The sequence below is a fragment of the Podarcis melisellensis genome (genome assembly GCF_964234715.1).
Source record: "Podarcis melisellensis genome assembly, chromosome: 2".
Taxonomy (NCBI): domain Eukaryota; kingdom Metazoa; phylum Chordata; class Lepidosauria; order Squamata; family Lacertidae; genus Podarcis; species Podarcis melisellensis.
In genome coordinates this window covers 43,122,840-43,143,083 of record NC_138529.1, presented here as the reverse complement: position 1 = coordinate 43,143,083, position 20,244 = coordinate 43,122,840, and the positions used below count along the sequence as shown (strand labels likewise).

General features: G+C 43.0%; 2 protein-coding genes across 3 annotated transcripts; one reads left to right on the top strand and one right to left on the bottom strand.

The window, feature by feature from the left end:
* Positions 1 to 709: 709 nt before the first annotated feature.
* GET3 (guided entry of tail-anchored proteins factor 3, ATPase) lies at positions 710 to 12,057 on the bottom strand. Its single transcript, XM_081900150.1, has 7 exons — positions 11,731 to 12,057; positions 10,372 to 10,519; positions 9,838 to 9,986; positions 8,437 to 8,587; positions 7,978 to 8,085; positions 2,510 to 2,707; positions 710 to 1,294 (listed from the first exon to the last, which is right to left on the bottom strand). The coding sequence occupies exons 1-7, from the start codon at positions 11,892 to 11,894 to the stop codon at positions 1,163 to 1,165; spliced, it is 1,050 nt and encodes a 349-aa protein (XP_081756276.1). The 5' UTR covers positions 11,895 to 12,057; the 3' UTR covers positions 710 to 1,162.
* A 247-nt stretch (positions 12,058 to 12,304) lies between these two features.
* Positions 12,305 to 18,405, top strand: TRIR (telomerase RNA component interacting RNase). 2 transcript variants are annotated; one of them, XM_081900152.1, is made up of 3 exons: positions 12,305 to 12,762; positions 15,040 to 15,163; positions 16,159 to 18,405. In XM_081900152.1, the coding sequence occupies exons 1-2, from the start codon at positions 12,508 to 12,510 to the stop codon at positions 15,160 to 15,162; spliced, it is 378 nt and encodes a 125-aa protein (XP_081756278.1). In that variant the 5' UTR covers positions 12,305 to 12,507; the 3' UTR covers position 15,163; positions 16,159 to 18,405. The 2 variants fall into 2 exon arrangements, with proteins under 2 accessions (XP_081756278.1, XP_081756277.1); XM_081900151.1 differs by having other exon boundaries at positions 12,438 to 12,762; positions 15,086 to 15,163.
* Positions 18,406 to 20,244: the final 1,839 nt, after the last annotated feature.

Below are 20,244 nucleotides of genomic sequence, written 5' to 3'. Positions count from 1 at the left end.
TGAGTGTTCTGGTTTGCGAACTATTTTGGAAGCCAAACATCCAACGGGGCTTTTGATTGGCTTCAGGAAGCTCCTGCAGCCAATCAGAAGCCGCACTTTGGTTTCTGAATATTTTGAAAGTCGAACAGACTTCTGGAACGGATTCTGTTCAACTTCCAAGGTATGATTGTACTTTTGAAAAAAGAAAACCCAACAACAGTTCAATGAACAGCAGTTGGGAATACAGGAAGCTGCCGTATACTGAGTCAGACTATTGGCCCATCTAGCTCGGGACCGTCTACACTGACACACAGTGGCTCTCTAGGATTTCAGAGAGATCTTCCAACTCAACCTGGGGATACTGGGGAACGAACCTAGTACTTTCTCCATGCAAAAATGATGCTCTCCTATTGAGAATTTTGTCTCAGCCATAGACTGCTCTATATACACATACTTTGGACCATATATGCTATGATAATACTGACACTCCAGGCGACTAGAATGTATATATATGCTCAGAAAGCATAGGGAGGCATATTTTTCAACTGCCACATCTCTATTCCAATCCCTGTTTGTGAGACAGTATCTTCATTCTGGACCCATTTCACAACCTTAAGCAGGAGATTTTCAAGATGCTTCTTAGTTTCCCTTGCAGAACTTGAAATTGTCCCCTGCTGAAAATTCCCCAGCATAAATTAAAGTGGCAGCCTGATAGATGAAAAACAGCAAATTACTTTCCCTTACAGTTTATTTACATACTTCCCATTAGCACGGATGGCCTTAGTGCTGCAAGAATGTCAGTCTCTGTGTCATCATAGCACCTGACTTAGGACTCCAGCCAGAATGGCTGGAGACATGATCCAAGGAGACATGATCCAAGGAGTGGAAGAGAAACAAAAAGTGACCCAAGTTTAATTTAGCTAGCTGGTTAAGTGAGGAGAAAGGATGTAAGGTGTAGATCACTTTTGGGATGTTCCAAGATGTTAAGGAACAGGATTAGGGCAGAAACAAGTGGGAACACCAAATTCTGCCTCTTCCAACCCCACCACAAGCCTCTCAACCACACAATTTCTGTAGAAGAGAGGCTGCTGGAAGGGGAGGAGTTCCAGCAGATAAGGGGTGGGAAAGGGGAAGCACGGAATGGTACAGAGGGGATATCAGTGGGAGCCAGTCCATAGGGGTTTCATTTTGCACTGGGTGGCTTGTAGGGCTCCAGTAGAAGACTTGAAAAGGTGTTGACTTTATCAGCCCCTCGCACTTCATGGGGCAAGAGTGGAAGCTTTACAATGTGAAAGTCTTCATAGAGGTCTTCCATCTGGAGGAGGAAAAGAAAGACAAGTCAAAAGGAGCATCTGACTATTACAAACTTCTTATTGGGAATCAAGATGGAAGAATCTCAGCAGCAGTTCCCTGCTTGGTTGGAAAGTGTGCTCTGTTGACTTTGGAGGACCCTCTTCGCAGCGGCACTAAGAAAAGTAATCCTCTTGCAATCTAATGGCAATCTTAAACTAATTTTGAACAGCTTTACTGCTGGGCCCTTGGAAGACCTGGTACAGATTAACCATCCCTTGGTTTACTGAGTGAAGAAAGGAAGGACACATGGAAAAGGCACAAGTGGCAGAAAGAAAAACAGAGTACATAGTACTGAAGAGGCGATAGGACAACTGGAGTGGGAAATGGAGGTTTTGGCCCAAGAAAAATGTGTAAAACATCCCCACAACTTTTCAGGCTGAGTAATGAATGAAGAGATGGCAAGGGTGGAAGTCACAGAAAAAGGATACCATGATTAGAAAGAGGTGGATGGATACAAAGGCTGCAAAGATCATTCAAAGAGAAAGAAAAGGAGAGTGTAGAAAAAGCAAAATGGAATACAGAAGAAGCAGAAGCAACAAAATGGCAGAGAAAAGTGAAGCCTGTCTGTGGAGGCATTGGGGAAGGTCTGCATATTTTCCCTGGACAAAAACTACTCAGTTTACTAGTAAACATTCCCTTTCATTTTCAAAGAATAATAATAGTGAGGTTGGACTGAACAGAGATAAAAGTTATAGAAGAGAAAAATTCCACATTTCCACCTGAAGGCCAGATTCCACAAAGAGCAGCACATATGGAGGAGACCCGCTTCCTGCCTTCTACAGCAAGACAGTTGCAGGACCCATTTCTTAAACTGCCAGTGGCTACTGTTCACCTGGATATTTGCACCCCTCTAGAAAAGCTAAACACTTGCCGTGGCAATGGAAAGGGGAATGCTGGGAGACAAGAATTCTGAAGCTGAAGGTAAAAGTAGAATAGCAAACTTCAACCATTCAGAAGTTTAAAGTAATATTGACCAAAAGGGCTGGGAGTTATAAAGTTAGGTATGCAACTCAGAGACCTTAACAGTCCAAGGAGACAATATTAGGACCAGACAAGATGGACCAGTGGGCTAAATCAATGTAAAGCAGATCCCCAGGCTTAGATTGGTGCCTGACTGCTGCCACTTCCCCAAAATGGACACTGAAAAATCTCTAGCCTGTTCAGTCTCTAGCCATACCTGGTCAAGGTATTTGGACTGGATTTTGTGCCGGGCCTCACACATCTTGCAGGGCTTCTCTGGGTCAGGGAAGACCAACTGATTGACTATGATATTGTGGGTGTCGATCTTGCACTTGGCCAACTCCTGGATGAGCCGCTCTGTTTCATACAGGGACAGGAACTCAGCAATACAAACACAGATGAATGTTGTTTGTTCCTGGGGAGGGGATAAAGTGCCATTAGTTCACAAATGCAAATAAAATGGTAGGAGCTGGTCTCCCATCCCTGGGAGTCACCTGTGTGCTGCTGTCTCCCCCACAGTCCCTGTTTCCACCTTAAATTCTCAGCTTCTGCATTCCTTCCACCACCATGATATTTTTAGAGGAATAAAGCCAGAGGGCAAAGCAACAAAAGCTGTTGCCCCTCAGGAAGCAATATGGCCACTTGTCCTCAGGTTATCTGCCACCTGAACACCTGTTCACATAGTCCACAGCATATGTCACGTCTATCTCTGGGTACAGGGGATCAGCCATTGCAATCCCATCTTTTCCAGTTAAGTTCAGAAGGCACACAGATCACGTCTACAGAATCTGGAACTATCCTTTCACCAGCATGGTTGAGAAGAATGGCTACTGTAGGGCACTTGGGCAGCTGGTAATTTCCTTGCTTATCTAGGATAGGCACAGAAAAAGGAGACACAGCACTTATGCACCCTGCCTTGTTTCTTAGCTCATATAATAAATAATAGTAATAATAATAAATTTTTATTTGTACCCTGCCCTCCCCAGCCGGAGCCGGGCTCAGAGCGGCTAACATCATATAACATCATATAAATAATACAATATGCATAAAAACAAGCAATCAATTGATTAAAATGCATCCCAAAATTAATTCAAATAAATTAAAATTAAAATTAAAACTGGACAAACGACAATCCTCAGGTTAAAATTGAAAGTGGTTAATACTCGCCAGGACCAACTGTTTCCACTGATATTACAGTGGTACCTCGCAAGACGAATGCCTCGCAAGACGAAAAACGCGCAAGACGAAAGCGTTTTTTGTTTTTTGAGTTGCTTCGCAAGACGATTTTCCCTATGGGCTTGCTTTGCAAGATGAAAACGTCTTGCGAGTTTGTTTCCTTTTTTCTTAAAACCGCTTGAAGAGGTGCAGTTGCGACTGACTGTGCTTCGCAAGACGAAAAACCGCGCAAGACGAAAAGACTCGTGGAACAAATTAATTTCGTCTTGCGAGGCACCACTGTATAAGGACCTGTGAGCAGGCTGGGAAACCTCCTTCGTGCTTGTTCTTATACAAAGAGAAAATGAGTCAGACTGAACTCTGACCAAAGGCCTGGTGGAACAGCTCCATCTTGCAGGCCCTGCGGAAGAATGTCAAATCTTGCAGGGCCCTGGTCACTTGTGAGAGCGTCCCACCAGGCCGGGGCCACAGCCAAAAAGGCCGTGGCCCTGGTCAGTCTAATCTCCCTGGGGCCCGGAATCTTCAGGGTGTTGTTATTTACAGACCATAAGGTCCTTTGTGGGACATACTAGGAGAGATGGACCCATAGGTACGAGGGTCCTAGGCTGTATAGGGCTTTAAGGGTTAAAACCAGCACCTTAAACCTGATCCTGTACTCCACCAGGAGCCAGTGCAGCTCCACCAGGAGCCAGACAAAGGGGGAAAGCACCCAAAGAGGCTGCTAGCCCCCATATTCTTTCAGTTCCTCCACTTGCTAGAAGGACAGAAAGGAACGAAAAGTGACCAGAATATGTTTATGAGGCTGCCTCTTCTTCCAGCCTTAAGAGTTTTAGCTTAAAGGCAGGAGCAACCCATAGCACACACAGAGGAATTCAACGCAGCTCTATGGCAAATGTTTTTGCCAGCTCAAGCATTTCAGCCTGCCAGACAGAACAATCCCCTCTCTCTCCACCCCATGTGCAATTCTGGGGCTGCAAAGGGGGGGGGGGAGCCCTGTTGAATTAGGGCAAATATTTGTTAGGGCTTCCACTTGTGGGACTTATTAGCTGAATCCTGCCCCCAGTTTCCAGTAGAAGACTGGAAATTCACCTGGCCATTTAAGGCAATCGCTCACTTGAGGTGACCAGCGAAGTGGCTAGTTGCACGGTTAAATTCTTTGTCTCTGCCCGATTGTTGCTAGACTTGGTCACGATACTTTGCCTAAGGAACACCCACCCTCGCATAATTAATAGCAAAATGGACAATTAAATGCAGAAACCCAGCCTTTAACTACTCTAACATGCAAACAATACAAAGGACAAGGCTGACATGCCCACCTCAGTGCCCTACAAATAGCTCCCTAAAGTCATGTCCCATCCCGTTTCCTTCAAAACCCTTGCCCATCTTTACAAGATACATTCCAAGCAATTAGAAACAGGGTGGGTGGCAGGCAAAAGTCCTGACAATTATAGCCACACCTGGATTTGCAAATAATGTTTTCAGAAGTTAAGGAACGCTTCTATTACTAGAGATGCCTGCTGGCCTATTCTATCCTTCAGTCAAAACATGAAGATCCAATGCAGCATTCCTGCATCAAATAACTCGTCTGTTGTCGACAACTCCCTACCTGCCCATATGGCCAGTGGTGAAAGTTTGTTCAGCTAACAGCTGGGAGACAAAGCTTTATTATTATTATTCCTCTAAGCTAGAAAGAAATGTGAGCCGATGGGACCCCGCTACCCACCGCTTCTCATTTTGTCCCGATTTTTACTTCACTTCCTTTATTAAATGTTATAAAGTTTAATTTTTTAAAAAAATTAGTCTGAGCAAGAGTGTAGTAAGAAAGTGTAATGTTCACAGGGGATCAACTAGAGCAGTTTACAACACAATGAGATTTGCAACATTTTTGCAAGAGAAACACAATGTTCTTCTATGCCTTTGGGGCAAAAAGAGAGCCAGGAGGCATGCAATCCCTTCATTCCTGCTCCTTTACCATATCAGCTGTTATAGCAGCCGTGGAGCACATTGGTCACATAAGAATGCACAAGAACCAGTGTAGTAATAGTATGCAATAGCTTCCACTAGCTGAGATTCACAAGTTGAACAACTGTTTAAGATTTATGTTTCTATCTCTTTAGGTTTCCTTCTGAAACTACAGCCAATACTCAGCAACCCAAAGCCAGAAAACAAAGCACAAACCCTGCAAAAAAAGAAATGCCACCAGGGTGACTGACTGGCTTAGACATATTACTTGGTTTCCCAGGATCTGAATGAAGCAGACTGTGGGCTTAATAAAGAATAAACTAATATGCTAATACAGTTGTACCTTGGAAGTCGAACGGATTCCGTTCCGGAAGTCCGCTTGACTTTCAAAATGTTCTGGAATCAAGGTACAGCTTCTAATTGGCTGCAGGAAGCTTCTGCAGCCAATCAGAAGCCATGACAGACGTTTGGGTTCCAAAGAACATTTGCAAACTGGAACAATCATTTCTGGGTTTGCAAAGTTCGGGCACCAAAACGTTCATCTTGCAAAGCATTCAACCTCCAGGGTACAACTGTACCAGAGTTGAACTCCTCACCCCACCAATTCCAAAAATCACTCCAGCCAGTACCAGCTGTTTCCTGTCAGTGTAAGTGTACATTAGCAGAGGAGCTGCCATGAATGGAAAACACTTGCAAAATGTAGACTTGTCGGTGCTATGAAGGATTGTGTATGTGACATGCTCCTCCCCCCTCAGGTGGTCTTCCTGATCCAGCCCCAATCCAAGTTGGGTCAGAAAATTCCCATTTCAGGTCTCATTCTTTTCGGCACGTAGCAACTTCACTCTAACTGGAAGATTCTATTTTCAAACTGATCGCTGCTACAGTTGGAAAGATCAGGAAAAGTATCTGGATGCCCTGGCCTGGTTTGAACATTATATTAGAACAAACTATGGTTTAATCAAAATATGCAGCATGCATATTTATTGCTCCACACCTTCCCTGCTCTTGCTGCAAAATAAGCCAGAACCTAGGTTATTGTGACATCTGAACTTTGGAGGCAAGCAAACTACACGCCAAATGGACAATGACAGTAAATAAGGATTACCTAGCGATAACCCTGCTCTACAAATAAAACTTAAGTTTACTACATTTGCTTGCAGTCATGCACGGACTCCCCCTACTGTCAAAATTGTATTACAAGCTCCTTGCAGGAAGAACCAAGATTTGTGAGCTTGAGTGCTCGATCTTAAAGAGAGCATATGTGTTGTTGGAATAATGGAAACCTGGTTGAATGGAGATAACCAGTGAGATGTGGTTATCTTAGAATTCAAATTCTATAAGGAGGACAGGAAAGGGTATACTGGAAGTGGTCATGCTCTGCACATTTAAAGAGGGCATAGAGTCCAAAAAGCCAGAAATCGCCAAATGAGCAAACTCTCCCACAGAATAGTTGTGGGTGGCAACACAGAGGCCTCTAGATAAATTTAGCACCGGAGACATACTATAATATATCATAATATCATTTACATCTTCAAATATGTAAAGGGCTGTCACATGGAAGATGGAGCAATGAATTCAAGTTACAAGAAAGGAGATTCCGACTAAACATCAGGAAGAACTTTCCACTGGAAGGTGGTGGGCTCTCCTTCACTGGAGGTTTTAAAACAAAGGTTGGACAGTCGTCTGTCATGGATGCTTTAGCAGAAATTCCTGCATTGCAGGACGTTGGACTGGATGACTCAGGATCCCTTCCAGCTCTACAATTATATGATTCTATAAATACAAAGGATGAGATTCCGTAGTAATGGGTGAACTTTGTTTGTTTGTTTGTTTGTTTGTTACCTTCTTGTCATGACTGGAACACAAATATGCCCAGCCTGTGTGAGAGAAACTGAAGTCACCCTATCATGGAACATAGTTTGTTGCTGACTTGCTGATCATGGCATATTAGAGAGCAACAAACCATGACTCCTGGTTCAGATGTAGAGCAACAAACCATGATTCCCGGTTCAGATGTAGGAAAGAATCCAAGTATTCAATCTGATTATCGTGCGCACAGAATGGAAGAAAGTCTGGCTTATCATTACATGCAAACATGGCCCCTATCTAGATTTAAATAGCATTCATTTTGACCTGACCTGACCTTGTTGCTGTTTCATGGAATGAACTAAGCAGAAATTGATCTCTAGCTACTTCCAAACATTAACCAGCTACATTTCAGTGTTCTTTTTCATTACTTGATAGAATATTATGCTATGAGAGAAGTCATCTTTAGCCTGATCATTCTAATGAACTAATATCATCTGGAAGACTGCAACTATTGAATGGACTGAAAATGAATATTACATTTGAGAAGACAATTTTAAAAGTTTTGCAAAATTATAAAAAACAAGTATATAAATATAGCTAACTGAATTAATTAATGTTAAATCTAGTGAAGCGGTCACAAATGTAAGCATGTTTCATCTTACTATACATTCCAAATTCACCTTTGCCAAGAGTGAAGTCTCCCCCCCCCCAAACCCCTCATCTTTGCAGAATACTTGCCGGATCCTTGAACTGCTCACTGACTGAGCGGATGACAGGAAGGGTCTCCTCCAGCTTGGAGGCCAGCTGGTCAGCATTCATGTCTCCCAGGCCAAGCATGTTGCACATCTAGTGAACAACAGAGAGGGAGTTGCAATGAGAGATTTCTATTAACAGACAACAAGTCACCCCTACATGTCCTGCAAGCAACAGAGGAGGGGATAAGCAAAACTTGCTTATCAGCTCAACTCAGAGTGACAAAGCCCAATACTCCAAGGGCAATATGTGCTACTGTGTCCTGCAAGCAACCCAACAAATCAAATCAATTATTTCATGTTGCTCCCGAGTGTTGCAAGAATAATACTAGGGTCCATGCAAAAGCTTGCAAAATGCCACATGGTGGAAATTTTTTTAAAAAGATGTCTGGCATGGTCTTCTTTCCAGGAACGCCTCATTTTTCTGGCTCCTCTCCCATTTTACCTGCGATATGAAGGGACTGATCTGGTTCTTTATCTGCATCAAGCGGCCTAGCCCCCGCTCCACGATGGTGGGGAAATTGAGCAACCGTAGTGTGTGCCCAGTGGGTGCTGTGTCAAACACTACCACGGAGAAATTCATCCCTTTCACCAACCTGTGCAGGCCAGAGAAAGAACCATCAGCTGGAGCAGTTATAAATAGTCACCTCTTTCTTTATACTGACCTTCCCCAGTATACATATACACTTTAAGGTTCACTTAATGCTAGTGCTTTCTTTGCTCTGTGAACGAAAACTTTGTATGTGGAATCCATGTCGTGCAACAACAGATGTTATGGTACTTTGGTGCACAAATTTGTCCAGTGCAATAAATGATGCATAAATCGCAAAAGGTTGAATCCAATATTAGCCATACTCAGATTAGAGTCATTGAAATTAATGGTCATGGCTAGCTTAGGTGAGCCTACTTATTTAAACAACAACTGAAGTCAGCCCCGTACAGTGTTCAGAACTCCCATTGTTCAAGGCACATTTGCGACAGGGAATTTCATTAGGGTGAGCAGTTTCTGAGCTCTGGGCACAATACTGCGCCTAAGATTTCAGATTAAAACTACAGAGTAGAAGGAAAGGAGGACCTTTTTCTGCCTCCCCACTTCCAGCTACTCTTTGAAGACTTGAGAAGAGACCCTCTTAAGAATATTAGGGGGGCAGGCAGGGGAAGGACTAGATCATGTGAAAAATGAACATAATACTTTAGCTGCAGTTCATTCATTTTCAGATTTGTATTTCTGTTATTTAAAAAGTGTAGTATTATTATTATTTATTTTCTATACCGCCCTATACCTGAAGGTATCACACCTTCTGTTTTTGCGCCCATAACCTAGGCTTAAGGTGCCATTTAGCTCCTAGCTTTCATATCTCTGTTTCTAACACTGACCCTGTATAGTAAAGTATTTAATGTTTTATTGCGCTTTTCTATTTGTTGGAAGCCACCCAGAGTGGCTGGGGTAACCCAAGTCAGATGGACAGCATATAAATAAATAAATTAAATTATTATTACTATTATTATTTTTATTACCACAGGGAGCCTACTTAGTTGGATACAAACCACAAATATTACAATAACCTTGTGCAAAGCATACTTAGTTACTATGCTGGCCTATCCTAATGGCTAAACCATTAGGATTGGGATACGTCTGGCTAACCCAAACTTCATAATGGTGAACCCAGTAAAATACCTTTGAAGTCTGGTCCTTCTGCTTCTTAACCCAAAAACCGCTTTGAGGTTTGTTTGTTTTTTAACCCACAATCAAGCGGTGTATAAATTTTATGAAATAATAAATAAATAAGCCTCCCACAGGCTAGAAAAGGTTAGAAGGCTTGATGATCCCGGCCACAGTTCTTACCGCATAACTTCTGCATAGCTCATGGCCTCATCAATGCCAGGAAAGGCACTCATAGCCTCTTGCATCATCTTCTTGCCCATACTCAGCATGTTATCCTCCTCAAAGAACTCATCTGGAAGTTCAGCCACACCTAGGCTGGGATCAATCTCCTGAGAAATAAATAGAAGGATCAGCACCACTTTTCATAAAGCAAAAACAAAGTCATTCAGCCATTCTAAAAAACTGCTTTAAACTGTTACAGATAAATTCTCGAGGTTACAAACCACTACATTAGTCACATCTCTTAAAATACAGTGAAGAGAAACCAGTTAAACAAAATATACCATCATCTCCTCACAGTGCAGGACACAGAAATTTTGGAGGAAAAATTCAGTTGGTTTACTTGCCTTATTGCTACATATTATAATCTATTCAGTGTGAAAGAGCAAGGTCAGAAAAAAGAATATTTTCACCCCTGCCTGATCTTTTCCTATATGTAATAAGAACCATATTTTTTTGCTCAATACTACCCAGTCCCTTCAGAGGAACACTCACCATGGCAAAAAGGTTATCATAGCCCTTTACTTTGGTGGGGACTTTTGAAAATTTCTGGTCGAAAGCATCTGATATGTTATGAGCAGGATCGGTGGAGATGATGAGGACACTCTCCCGCACTTTGGACAGCTGCACAGCCAGGCTGCAACTAGATTCAGGAAGTAAAGCAATGTGCAGTTATTAACATCACAAAAGGAAATACATACAAACATAGAACATAAGCTCTTCAGCTATCACAGTCTTAATAGGTCTGTTTGGATTTGTCTACCCTAAGAGATTATGATCCAAAGACTTCCAACTTTGCTCCTCTATGGAGGTGCTTACTTGTCACAGACAAGCAGCTACTCAGAAGCAGCCAAATCATATGCACATTAGCTTAGCAAAACAGCTCACTCCTGAGTAAATGACAGCTTCAGCTATTTAACTTGTGATACCCCTCTCTTTCAAGACAGGTTACCTCCACCCCCTGCAAAAAAACCAGGCCAAATAATATATTAATGAGTTTCTTATGAGTCACCACAAAGTAAATCTAGAATATATTGAAAGCCCACACTTTAAAAGGTTTAACCCTAGACATCAAAATCCAACACACACACACCAGCCAAAATTTAATAGCCTCTAATACTTGTGTTCTAAGTTCTGATCTACAATTTTAAAAATCTTTATGAAGAAAAGGCATTGCACAATGGGAAACCTACCACTACAAGGTTATTCCACAACAGCAAGGCTAATATAATCAAGAAGGTATTGTTGGCAGAGTTGCACAAGGAAGTAGGCAAGCTACAAATTAAGTTAATCCAAGCCATTTGGGGGTTTACAAGATAAAGCTATGCCTGGAAGGCAGTGAGGGTTCTCATACCAAGTACCAGAACAATTACATTCTTCAGAATTTGTCTGAAAATGCATTCTGCTCTAAATGAAGCTTTCAGTCATCAAGGACAACCACACATAAAAGCAGCTTCAAATACTTAGCCTTGAGATTAAGAAGGCATAAATGATTGTCAAAATATGAATCTGAAAAAGGAAGGCACCCAACCCCTATGCTTCTACTTAGTTTCATCCAGTCTCGCATCTGAAGCAGGGTGCCCCAAATCCCATGATATTTACGTACAGTGGCATGAAGGTGCATAGAATTCGCTTGCCTAATAAGACACTATTCTCCATAGCTTAATGAGATGCGGACGTTCAACAGGTAGAGCTTTTGCCAACAAAGGTTCAGCGATATGAAAGCTGCGCTTGCTGGGTTTCTGCCTGTCACACAGCTCCTGAAAAGGCACAACAGCAGCTGCCAAGGAGAGAAAAAGGCGGAGGCAGCAATGTCTGCCATCCCTCCCAACGACATCTCCCCGACCAACTCACCTGCAGGTGGTCTTGCCAACGCCACCCTTCCCTCCGACGAAAATCCATTTCAGGCTCCGCTGCTCGATGATGTTGCTCAGTGTCGGCTCCAGCGGCTCCACGTCAGGTGCGTCCTCGAACTCATCCGCCTCGGTCGCCAACCCAGATGCCGCCGCCGCCGCCATCTTGAAACCAAAATCACGTGACAAGATGCAGAGCTACACCATCTTGTAGGGAGATTCAGGTTGGTTGTCCCCGCTCAGCGCCTTCGCTCATTAACAGGAAGCAAGGCGCGCAAGTACTCTTCCCTACCTCGGCCTGCTCTTCAGATCCTTCAATCACACAAGGTGCTCAAACCGGTGCGTCACAAAAAGGTTGAGTAACACAGTAATCGCACCCCTTCCTAGTTGGATGATATGGTCTTGCCCACACTTGTCTTATCTCAGCCTATTGGCCGGCAGCTTCCTTTCTTGATTGGCTCCTGAACCCCTTTTTGAAGGAGCTCCCACCCACGCCAAACGCCCGCCTCCCGCTGTTTCTGATTGGTAAAATGCTCACTCCACCATCGATTTCCCCGCGGGCTGCGGCCCGTTGCCTTTTTTGATTGGCTCAGAAGGCCTGTCAGTATGACGCAGGGCGGACGCGCCCTGTCGGTCGGCGATACTTCTCCTTTTTTTTGACGTGCGTGGGCAGCCTAGCAACGTCGCCTCTCCCGTCGTGCTTTGCGGCGCCGGCGTCGTCACCGCTCCCCACCGTGCTCCAGGGCGCGTACGCTCAAGGCAGGGAGGGCGGCGCAAGATGGCGGCGGCGCAAGGCAGGGGCCCAGGCTCCGAGGCGGCCGGGCCGGGCGGAGTGAACGTGTTCGCCAACGACGGCTCCTTCCTAGAGCTCTTCAAGCGGCGCATGGAAGAGGCCGCCGCCGCGGGAGGGAGGAGCGGACCGGGAGCGGGGAAAGCGGGGGCCGAAAAGCAGAGAGAGACCGAGTCTCGGCCGGAGCCGCCCGGGGAACAGGAGCCGCCGGAAAAGAAGCGGAGCGGGAGCGCCCTCAGCTTCGTAAGGGATCCGGGCCCTGATACCCCCTCCTCCCCTTTCCCTTGGCTTACTCCTCTTCGCTTTCTGCCTCCGACCTCCCCAGACCCCAAAGGACCGAGGCGCTGGCTGGCGCCTTCTGCCTGCCCGTTTTCATCTCCTTTCCTGACATGGTCGCGTGTGCCCTTAATAGGTGCTTGGCAGGCAGAAGTTCAACGGGTGAAGCACTTCCTCACCCCTGTAAAATGTTCTCTTCCCCTCCCCCCAGTATTTCTGTTACGGTAGCGGAATAATGTTACCAGGAGCACTGATAAATTCTCTTCTTCCTCCGAGCTCTCGACAAAGGTTTTCAAAGCTCACTTTAATTCACGTTATGAATTTAAGTCCGATGGGCATGAATATTTAGTGCTGATATCCCTCGCCCCGGTAATATATAGCATAGGTGTATGCAGCAAGCAGTTTTTTAAAACGTCTGTTGACAGTGGTTGCATACTATAGTGTATAGTCGACATCTGTCATTGCTGTGCAAGTTAATGTTTTACTGGGTTTGTTCATATTGATTGTGGACTTGAAAGTAGGCAGTTCTGGAATACTTCTGTAAGTGCTGTCCCCAATAAATGTTGGGAGGCTATTTTTACTTAACTAGTCCTAATCTCAGTCTATAAAGTAAACATCAAAGTCATTATTTTCTGACCATAAACATATTTGCTCAAAAACTCATTAATTTCAGTGTGCCTTATTTCCAAGTGGGTGAACTTCAAGTTCCAAGCTTGCCTTTTGGGGTTCTTAATAATCCTGCCCCATGACAGAACTACCTGCTGCTGTACATTTCTAAAAAATCAAAGCCATTCAGTAGCCACAGCCAAAATAATCCAACAAAATTATGACTTTTTTAAAAAAAAAAACCTACTGAATCTTAACTTGGGACAGGTAAAAGTGCAAGGTGCAAAATAAATAATTGGATAAACATTCTCTTTTCTGCCTCCTTCTGAGAAACTAAAAGTGTCAATCCTGATGTGTGTAATATAGATTCAAATTGGAAGTAGTAGATCTAGAAGGCCATCCTGTGAACTGCAAGTAAAATACCACAACACAATGCTTTGATTTAGCTGTGTTTTGGAGAACCATCTGATAGAGACTGATACAGACATTATATGAAAACAAAGGAACTGAGGTGTATTAAGATAAACTAGGCCCTTTTTCTTAAAGCAAACCAGGAGTTTCCCCTGCTTTAAACAGCTGTTGCAAGTAAATGGGGCTTTTGTCTAGCATATGGAAGTTTTTCTCCATAGATAGTATCATGCTTACAACAGAGTGAAATCCGTTCAACATCCATATTGGTGTGATAATTCTGAAGTAAGCTGCTATTTGGTTCGCACTGGATAGAGAAGAATGCAATGTATTCTCTATTGGTTCAGCATTAATAACATAGCCTGTTATAGAAAAGGGGAGGCTACTCAGAATAGAATAACAACAAGGTGCTCTGTGTTTACTAAAAAATAAGTTGTCGAGTTCAGTGGGAATTAATACCAGGGTATTGTGTATGGAATTGCAGCCTACGAGTAAGAAAATTAGTATTTTTTCCCTTTCAGTCTTATGAAACCTGGAGTCTCTAGATAGAGGATTCTTGGAGATGGAGCATACGTTTGGGCATATGGCATTACTGGCGCTATGAATAGGAAGAGCATAAGGGGCATGTACTGCAGGAATTTCATTATGTGAGCAGGGTCTGATAGTGGACATTGAAACCCTGCTCTTGTTCCTTAGTTTTTAGCAGAAGGACCCCATCTGTTTTCAAGCTTGTTTTTTTCAAAATGAAAGCTGACATTTCATATTTTAAGCCTCGAGCTGCTCTTAGAAATCCATTTTTTGTTTTATGGAGATTATACAGATTTATAGAATGACAGTAGCACACAGCCCCTCCCTAGACAGGAATAAGACTGACTCTGCCAACTTGATTGTCCTTGTAATTATTAGGAAATCAAACAGTTTCATGTATGTTGTGATGTTTTAGGGGAATGTGAGTGGAAGTTCAGTGTTGATCCTATTTTCTAATGGACATTGAGCCTGGAAAGCATTCAGAATACTTCATTTTTTTATAAAATGTGTCTTTTAATGTTTGGGCTAATCTGTACAGATGTATTGGTGAACACTGCTAAGGTGCCCTTTTACCCTCCTAGCACAACGGTGTAGGTAACGCTCGGCAGCTCTGTACTGACTGACAGGTGTGATGGCGAGCTAAGATGATCTAATTGAAGGACTCCCTATACCGTTATATAGTGGGCAACATTCCCCTTGCAGCTCCCAGGCTCGTATAACGGTTGCAGTCTTCTGTCCCTTCACCCAGGTGGGCAAGCGGAGAGGGGGCAGCAAGCTAGCCCTGAAGACAGGAGTGGTAGCCAAGAAACAAAAGACAGAGGATGAGGTAAGTTAGCATGAACCTCATTTATGTCAGCTTGACAGCCCATGGGGCAGCAATGCTTTTGCTTCCATTTCAGCAGAAATGGAAGTTGAAGCTAATATTCTTCTCCCTCATGCTATCTACGTTTGGCACTGATGTTGACCTTCCACTGATGTTGGCCATCTTTGGAGTGTGAGAAAATTTGTAGGAGAACTGAACAATGATTTTTGGCTTCTGCTAGAATCTCAGGGGCAGGTTGCTTTAATTTGTGTATGTGGGGGGAGGGAGAGAGAAAGAGACAACACACAGAAAGAATATGAACTCTGCAATAACGGCAGTGGCAGCCCTTCAATGAAAAACTGCTATATAGGTCTACAGGAGCAGCAGAAGAGTACTTTATTTCTCGTTCCTGCTTCAGTTGTGATAACAGCAATGAAGCTGGAAGCTTGTGTTCTTCCTTAGTAGGAAAGGTGCTTGTCAAGTGAAATGAAGAACTGTTATTTCCTAGTTAAGTGTTAAGCTTCCCTGTCTTTTTCATTTCTGTAAACAGGGTTGTTTCAAATGCTGCATGTACAGAGTTCCTCTTGCATAATAGGACTTCCATCCTTCTCGCATGCACCTTCAAAATCTGCTGCAGAGGGTCCTTGTGAGGGCTGAAAAGGAGAAGATGGGAATGTCTGTTATACCAGCATTGCCTATAACCCAGTGCTTTTAATTCCAATGAGATAATGGCAGATCAAGTACCTGGGGTTATCTTCCTTTTGTCTTCACAATATTATGTGATAGGTTAGACTAAAGAGATGTTGACTACCCCAGTGTCATACTGTGAGGTTTATAGCTGAGCAAGAATTTGAACCTGGGGCTCCCTAGTACAATACAACCCACAGACTCCTAGTTAGATGGTTAGGTTTATGCCATTGTTTTTTGAGAGTTAATGTTTTCTGTTTATGGTATGCTTCTGAATAAAATAATTTGAGATATGTAACATTTCATTTTTGCCTCTCCTGTTTTGTTTGTAGGTTTTGACAAGTAAAGGTGATGCATGGGCCAAATATATGGCTGAAGTGAAAAAATACAAAGCCCACCAGTGCAGTGATGATGATAAAACCCGACCTTTGGTGAAATAACTCTCATCTCCAGCCTGGACTTTCTCTGATGTACATAATTATTTAAAACGTCAAAGGAGAGTAGCTCTGCCCCACAGACTGAATGCTGCCACGGCAGCAGGTGACTTGCCATGCTTTTATATCTGGGAATTTAGAGCCTCCTTCATTGGTTCATTTATTGTTATCTTCTTTCTTCTGAGAACTAAGAACTTTGACTTAGTTGCAGGATTTTTTAATTTGTAATCCCCAAAATAGTGGAATTGGTCTGATATGTCTTTCCCTGAATCACCAGGCAACATACCATGCCCACCAAATCTTTAGCATTAAACCTTTGCTTAACACTTCCAGTACTCCTCAAGTTTCCACAATGGGATAAGCTAAATGGATCCATTTTGCCAAATGCGTTATCTGTTTCTGTTGAAGGTGAACTTAACATGTGGTCACAATTTCCAAATCCGCATTGCAGACAACAGTAATTCCAGAACACTTTGATGAAAAGGTGACCAGTGCTGAGTTCCTTGGTATGCTTAGTATCTGACAATTCTGTGGGTGCATTTCTGCTTCTGTTTTTTCCTCACCATTTCACTGTACAATACAGTGCGTTATGTGGTTTTGTTCTGAATTCCAGTTGCTGCTGATTAAGCTCATTCCTTGCCTTCTGCTATGCATGCTCCAATTTAGCACTGCGGATTATGTTGTGCCTATCTGCTAGCTAAGAAGGTAGAAACTTGGTCTCCACTTAAACCTAATATTAGGAGAAAAATTGGCTAAAATTACAACAAACGTGCTCTGGGACAAATGGAATTTCCAGATATCATGATTCTAGCCTTTGACTAGCCCCTCTGTTCCAGTCCTGGGCTTTGTGGCCAGAGTTCTTTGAGAAAGGCTGTTTGTCTAGCAGTTGTTTGCTGTGTGCATGGGAGCCTATGTTTCTCTTTTTTTATTCTCCATTTAGACTCCTTATACTTTCAGTGAAGTTGTGTACTAAAGCTGAAACTCAGATAGTTTCTGCAGTGATGTGAGTTCTGTCACTGAGAGTAACTGGGGATGACAACTTCATAGAAAGGCCTCGGGTACATTCTTAGCAGTTGGAATGTCAAGAAATGAGAACACAAACAAGACCTTTTCTAGGATAATTTATAGCCCCCAATTTTTGTGTTGAGGGTGCAGTTGGGCTTATGTTTGAATCTTACTCTATTTGTGCCATTTCCTTTTCATGGAACAGGCGCTTTGTGTCAGAGAGCAGATATGAAATACCCAACTTCTGCTCAATGCAAAACATACTTGCAGAAGATTTTTAAGCTGAAGGAAAACCAGCTGAAGTTTTATATTCTCATCTAGGAGAGGCCTAAAGGGTGTGTGTTATGTTATTGAACAGCCTTTAGGCCACATGTTTTATATATAAATGCCCTCTCTGCGGAAAAGGTCACTACTTTCTACCAATCAGAACACCCTGATGGTTGTGTAGGACATGGGGAGGAAATACTGGATTGAATTCTGTCTGCAACCCCCAAATCTGCTTTGGATGTTTGGGGGAAATCTCAAAGCAGATTTTGGGAGGGAGGTAGAGGCAGGAAAGGGAGTAGAAGTTCCATGGTGTGAGCAGAAGTCATTCTGCTAATACAATGATTCTGTTGGGTTCAACCCAACACTCGTTTAATTAGTTATGTACACTTGCTGGAATCTCAGCCGACTTGAGTCCTGTTCAGACCTTTATTCAGCAGAAGATCTAGAGGGGTGTGTACATCTATATGTGTGTAGGCTCTTCAGTGTGATTAGGAAACCTAATCATGTGGCAGAAACTTTCATACATATGACCGTATGCATGTCAAACACTATTTCAGACCTGAATAGGTAGAGATTGGGGAAAGGGCTGGAAGACATCACCACCTGCTGTATTCAGTTTGAGGTAGTGTCTGAAAGGAACTCGGGGTGGTCATATATGAGATTTTACTGTTTAAAGTCTGAAGCAACTTGGAAGGGCTAAATATTTCACTGGTATCTGGTTACACACCTGTTATAAAGTGGTGGCAGTTTGCTTCCTTGTTCTACACTAGATCAGACTCCTTTATTGCTTTTGACCTCCACAACCTGGCTTAGAGCACTGATAATCATTCTTACTACTAGCTTTTTAAAATAAAATTCTGTTGTGGATATTGATTCGCTAGCTTTGTCTTGTTTCCTTTCTATTTCTTTTTTATGATAAAAGGTATTTTTACTTATACAGGTAGTGACCATTTTGCGTGTAGTCAATTGAAAAGTGACGGACAGCAGATGGGTTGTTTTGGACCCAGTGGAGGGTGGAATAGGGACAGGGTGGGCTGATGCGCACTTCTCTGAAGAGTGCAAATGCCAAGAACGCAACCCCTGCGCAAATGGGGAGTTGCCTGTATAACCTATGGCTGGGTAAGTACCTTTCAGAGGTAATCATGCTACTCTGTTGCAGCAAAAACAGTAAATATGTGGCACCTTGAAGACTTAACAAATATATTAGCGGTATGTGCATTTGTGGACTAAAGTACTTGATCATATGCAAGAAGTGTTATCTCATCTTTTAAATTTTATACACAGACATTGGTAGTGGGGTTAGGAGGATATAAAATGCAAGGGACATTAAAATTTTTGTTAATATATGTAAAATCATTAGTGACTCATCACTGCTTTGTGAATATTCACTAATGATTTTTATGTATTTAAGTTTTAACATAGGAGGAAATTCTAAAAGGCACAAACTAGACTAACTACACTGCTAATAGTTCTCCCTCTCCTATCACATGTGGAATCCAATGTGATGTAGTGGTTGAGAGTGCTGGACCTGGGGCTTGGAAGATGAACATTCAAATCCCCATTTGACCATGAAGCTCATTGGATGACCATGGGCCAATCACTTTCTTTCAGCTTAACGGGCTACAAGGATAAAATGGGGGAAAGGCAAACTAGGTACACTCCTTGAACTCTTCACAGTAAGTACAGGATATAAACATATTTTTTAGCTTAGGATAATTTTATGCATCTGGTGAAGGTGCAATTGCACTTTGCTAGGGAACATTTCCAGAGGGCAAGATTCATAGACTGTTCATTCACTATTCTGGAAAAAATGTGGTTAAAGAATGAGCTAATAATAGCAGGGGTATGAAAACACATTCATTGCAGTTACAACAGTTGCTTGATATATTCATCTTTATTTCTAGGTGTTGCTGCTTGTTCTTTTCAAAACCCAATGATAGATAACCCATACAGTATATTTTTGTTCACTGTGAAAATTTATTTGAAAGTATTATTTCCGCTAGATGTTCTTCTGGCCTGGTTATATTGCCCCAGCCAGAACTTTGATCACTTACCTCTTTTCAGTTGCTTGAGGCCCTATACCCAGTTGCCAGCAGAACAACTTTGTTTCCACTCCAGCCAGTCTTCAGATGTGCATTAAACATCCCTTTGATTGATGCTAGTTTGTGTATCAGGCCAAATGGAACTCAGGGTGCTGTTGCTCAATCCGCAGTCAACCATCTTTACATATGAAGCATATGAAGCTGCCTTATACAGTCAGGCTAGTAGCATGTGTTGTTCAGTAGTGTCTGATTGATGGGGGTTCCTCAGAGATTTGGGCAGAGGTCTTCACCAGTACTTGATACTTTTCATTAGTGTAGTGGTGCTGCCCCAGGAGGATTTTGGGGCAGGAATCCACCCAAATGTAGTACAGCTGGCTTGCCACATTTTAAAATAGGTAAGTAATGTGCTTTACCATCTAAAGAGTGGAGCCCGCATAAGACCATTAAGTTCAGAATCTAAAATTACTTAACTGTACCACTGGATGGTACCACAGAGCCTAGGGCCTGCCAATCAGAAGGTCGGCGGTTCGAATCCCCATGATGGGATGAGCTCCCGTTGCTCGGTCCCAGCTCCTGCCAACCTAGCAGTTCGAAAGCAAGTCAAAGTGCAAATAGATAAATAGGTACTGCTCCAGTGGGAAGGTAAACGGCGTTTCTGTGTGCTGCTCTG

What these genes read in the sequence shown, in the direction of transcription:
- GET3 (XM_081900150.1), bottom strand. Translation starts at nt 11,894, where the DNA reads ATGGCGGCGGCGGCGGCATCTGGGTTGGCGACCGAGGCGGATGAGTTC. An exon ending in GTTGGCAAGACCACCTGCAG is followed by an intron (nt 10,520 to 11,730) that starts GTGAGTTGGTCG and finishes TCCTGAATCTAG; the next exon opens with TTGCAGCCTGGCTGTGCAGC. An exon ending in ATGATAACCTTTTTGCCATG is followed by an intron (nt 9,987 to 10,371) that starts GTGAGTGTTCCT and finishes TTTATTTCTCAG; the next exon opens with GAGATTGATCCCAGCCTAGG.
- TRIR (XM_081900151.1), top strand. Translation starts at nt 12,508, where the DNA reads ATGGCGGCGGCGCAAGGCAGGGGCCCAGGCTCCGAGGCGGCCGGGCCG. An exon ending in GCGGGAGCGCCCTCAGCTTC is followed by an intron (nt 12,763 to 15,085) that starts GTAAGGGATCCG and finishes CCCTTCACCCAG; the next exon opens with GTGGGCAAGCGGAGAGGGGG. An exon ending in AACAAAAGACAGAGGATGAG is followed by an intron (nt 15,164 to 16,158) that starts GTAAGTTAGCAT and finishes TTTTGTTTGTAG; the next exon opens with GTTTTGACAAGTAAAGGTGA.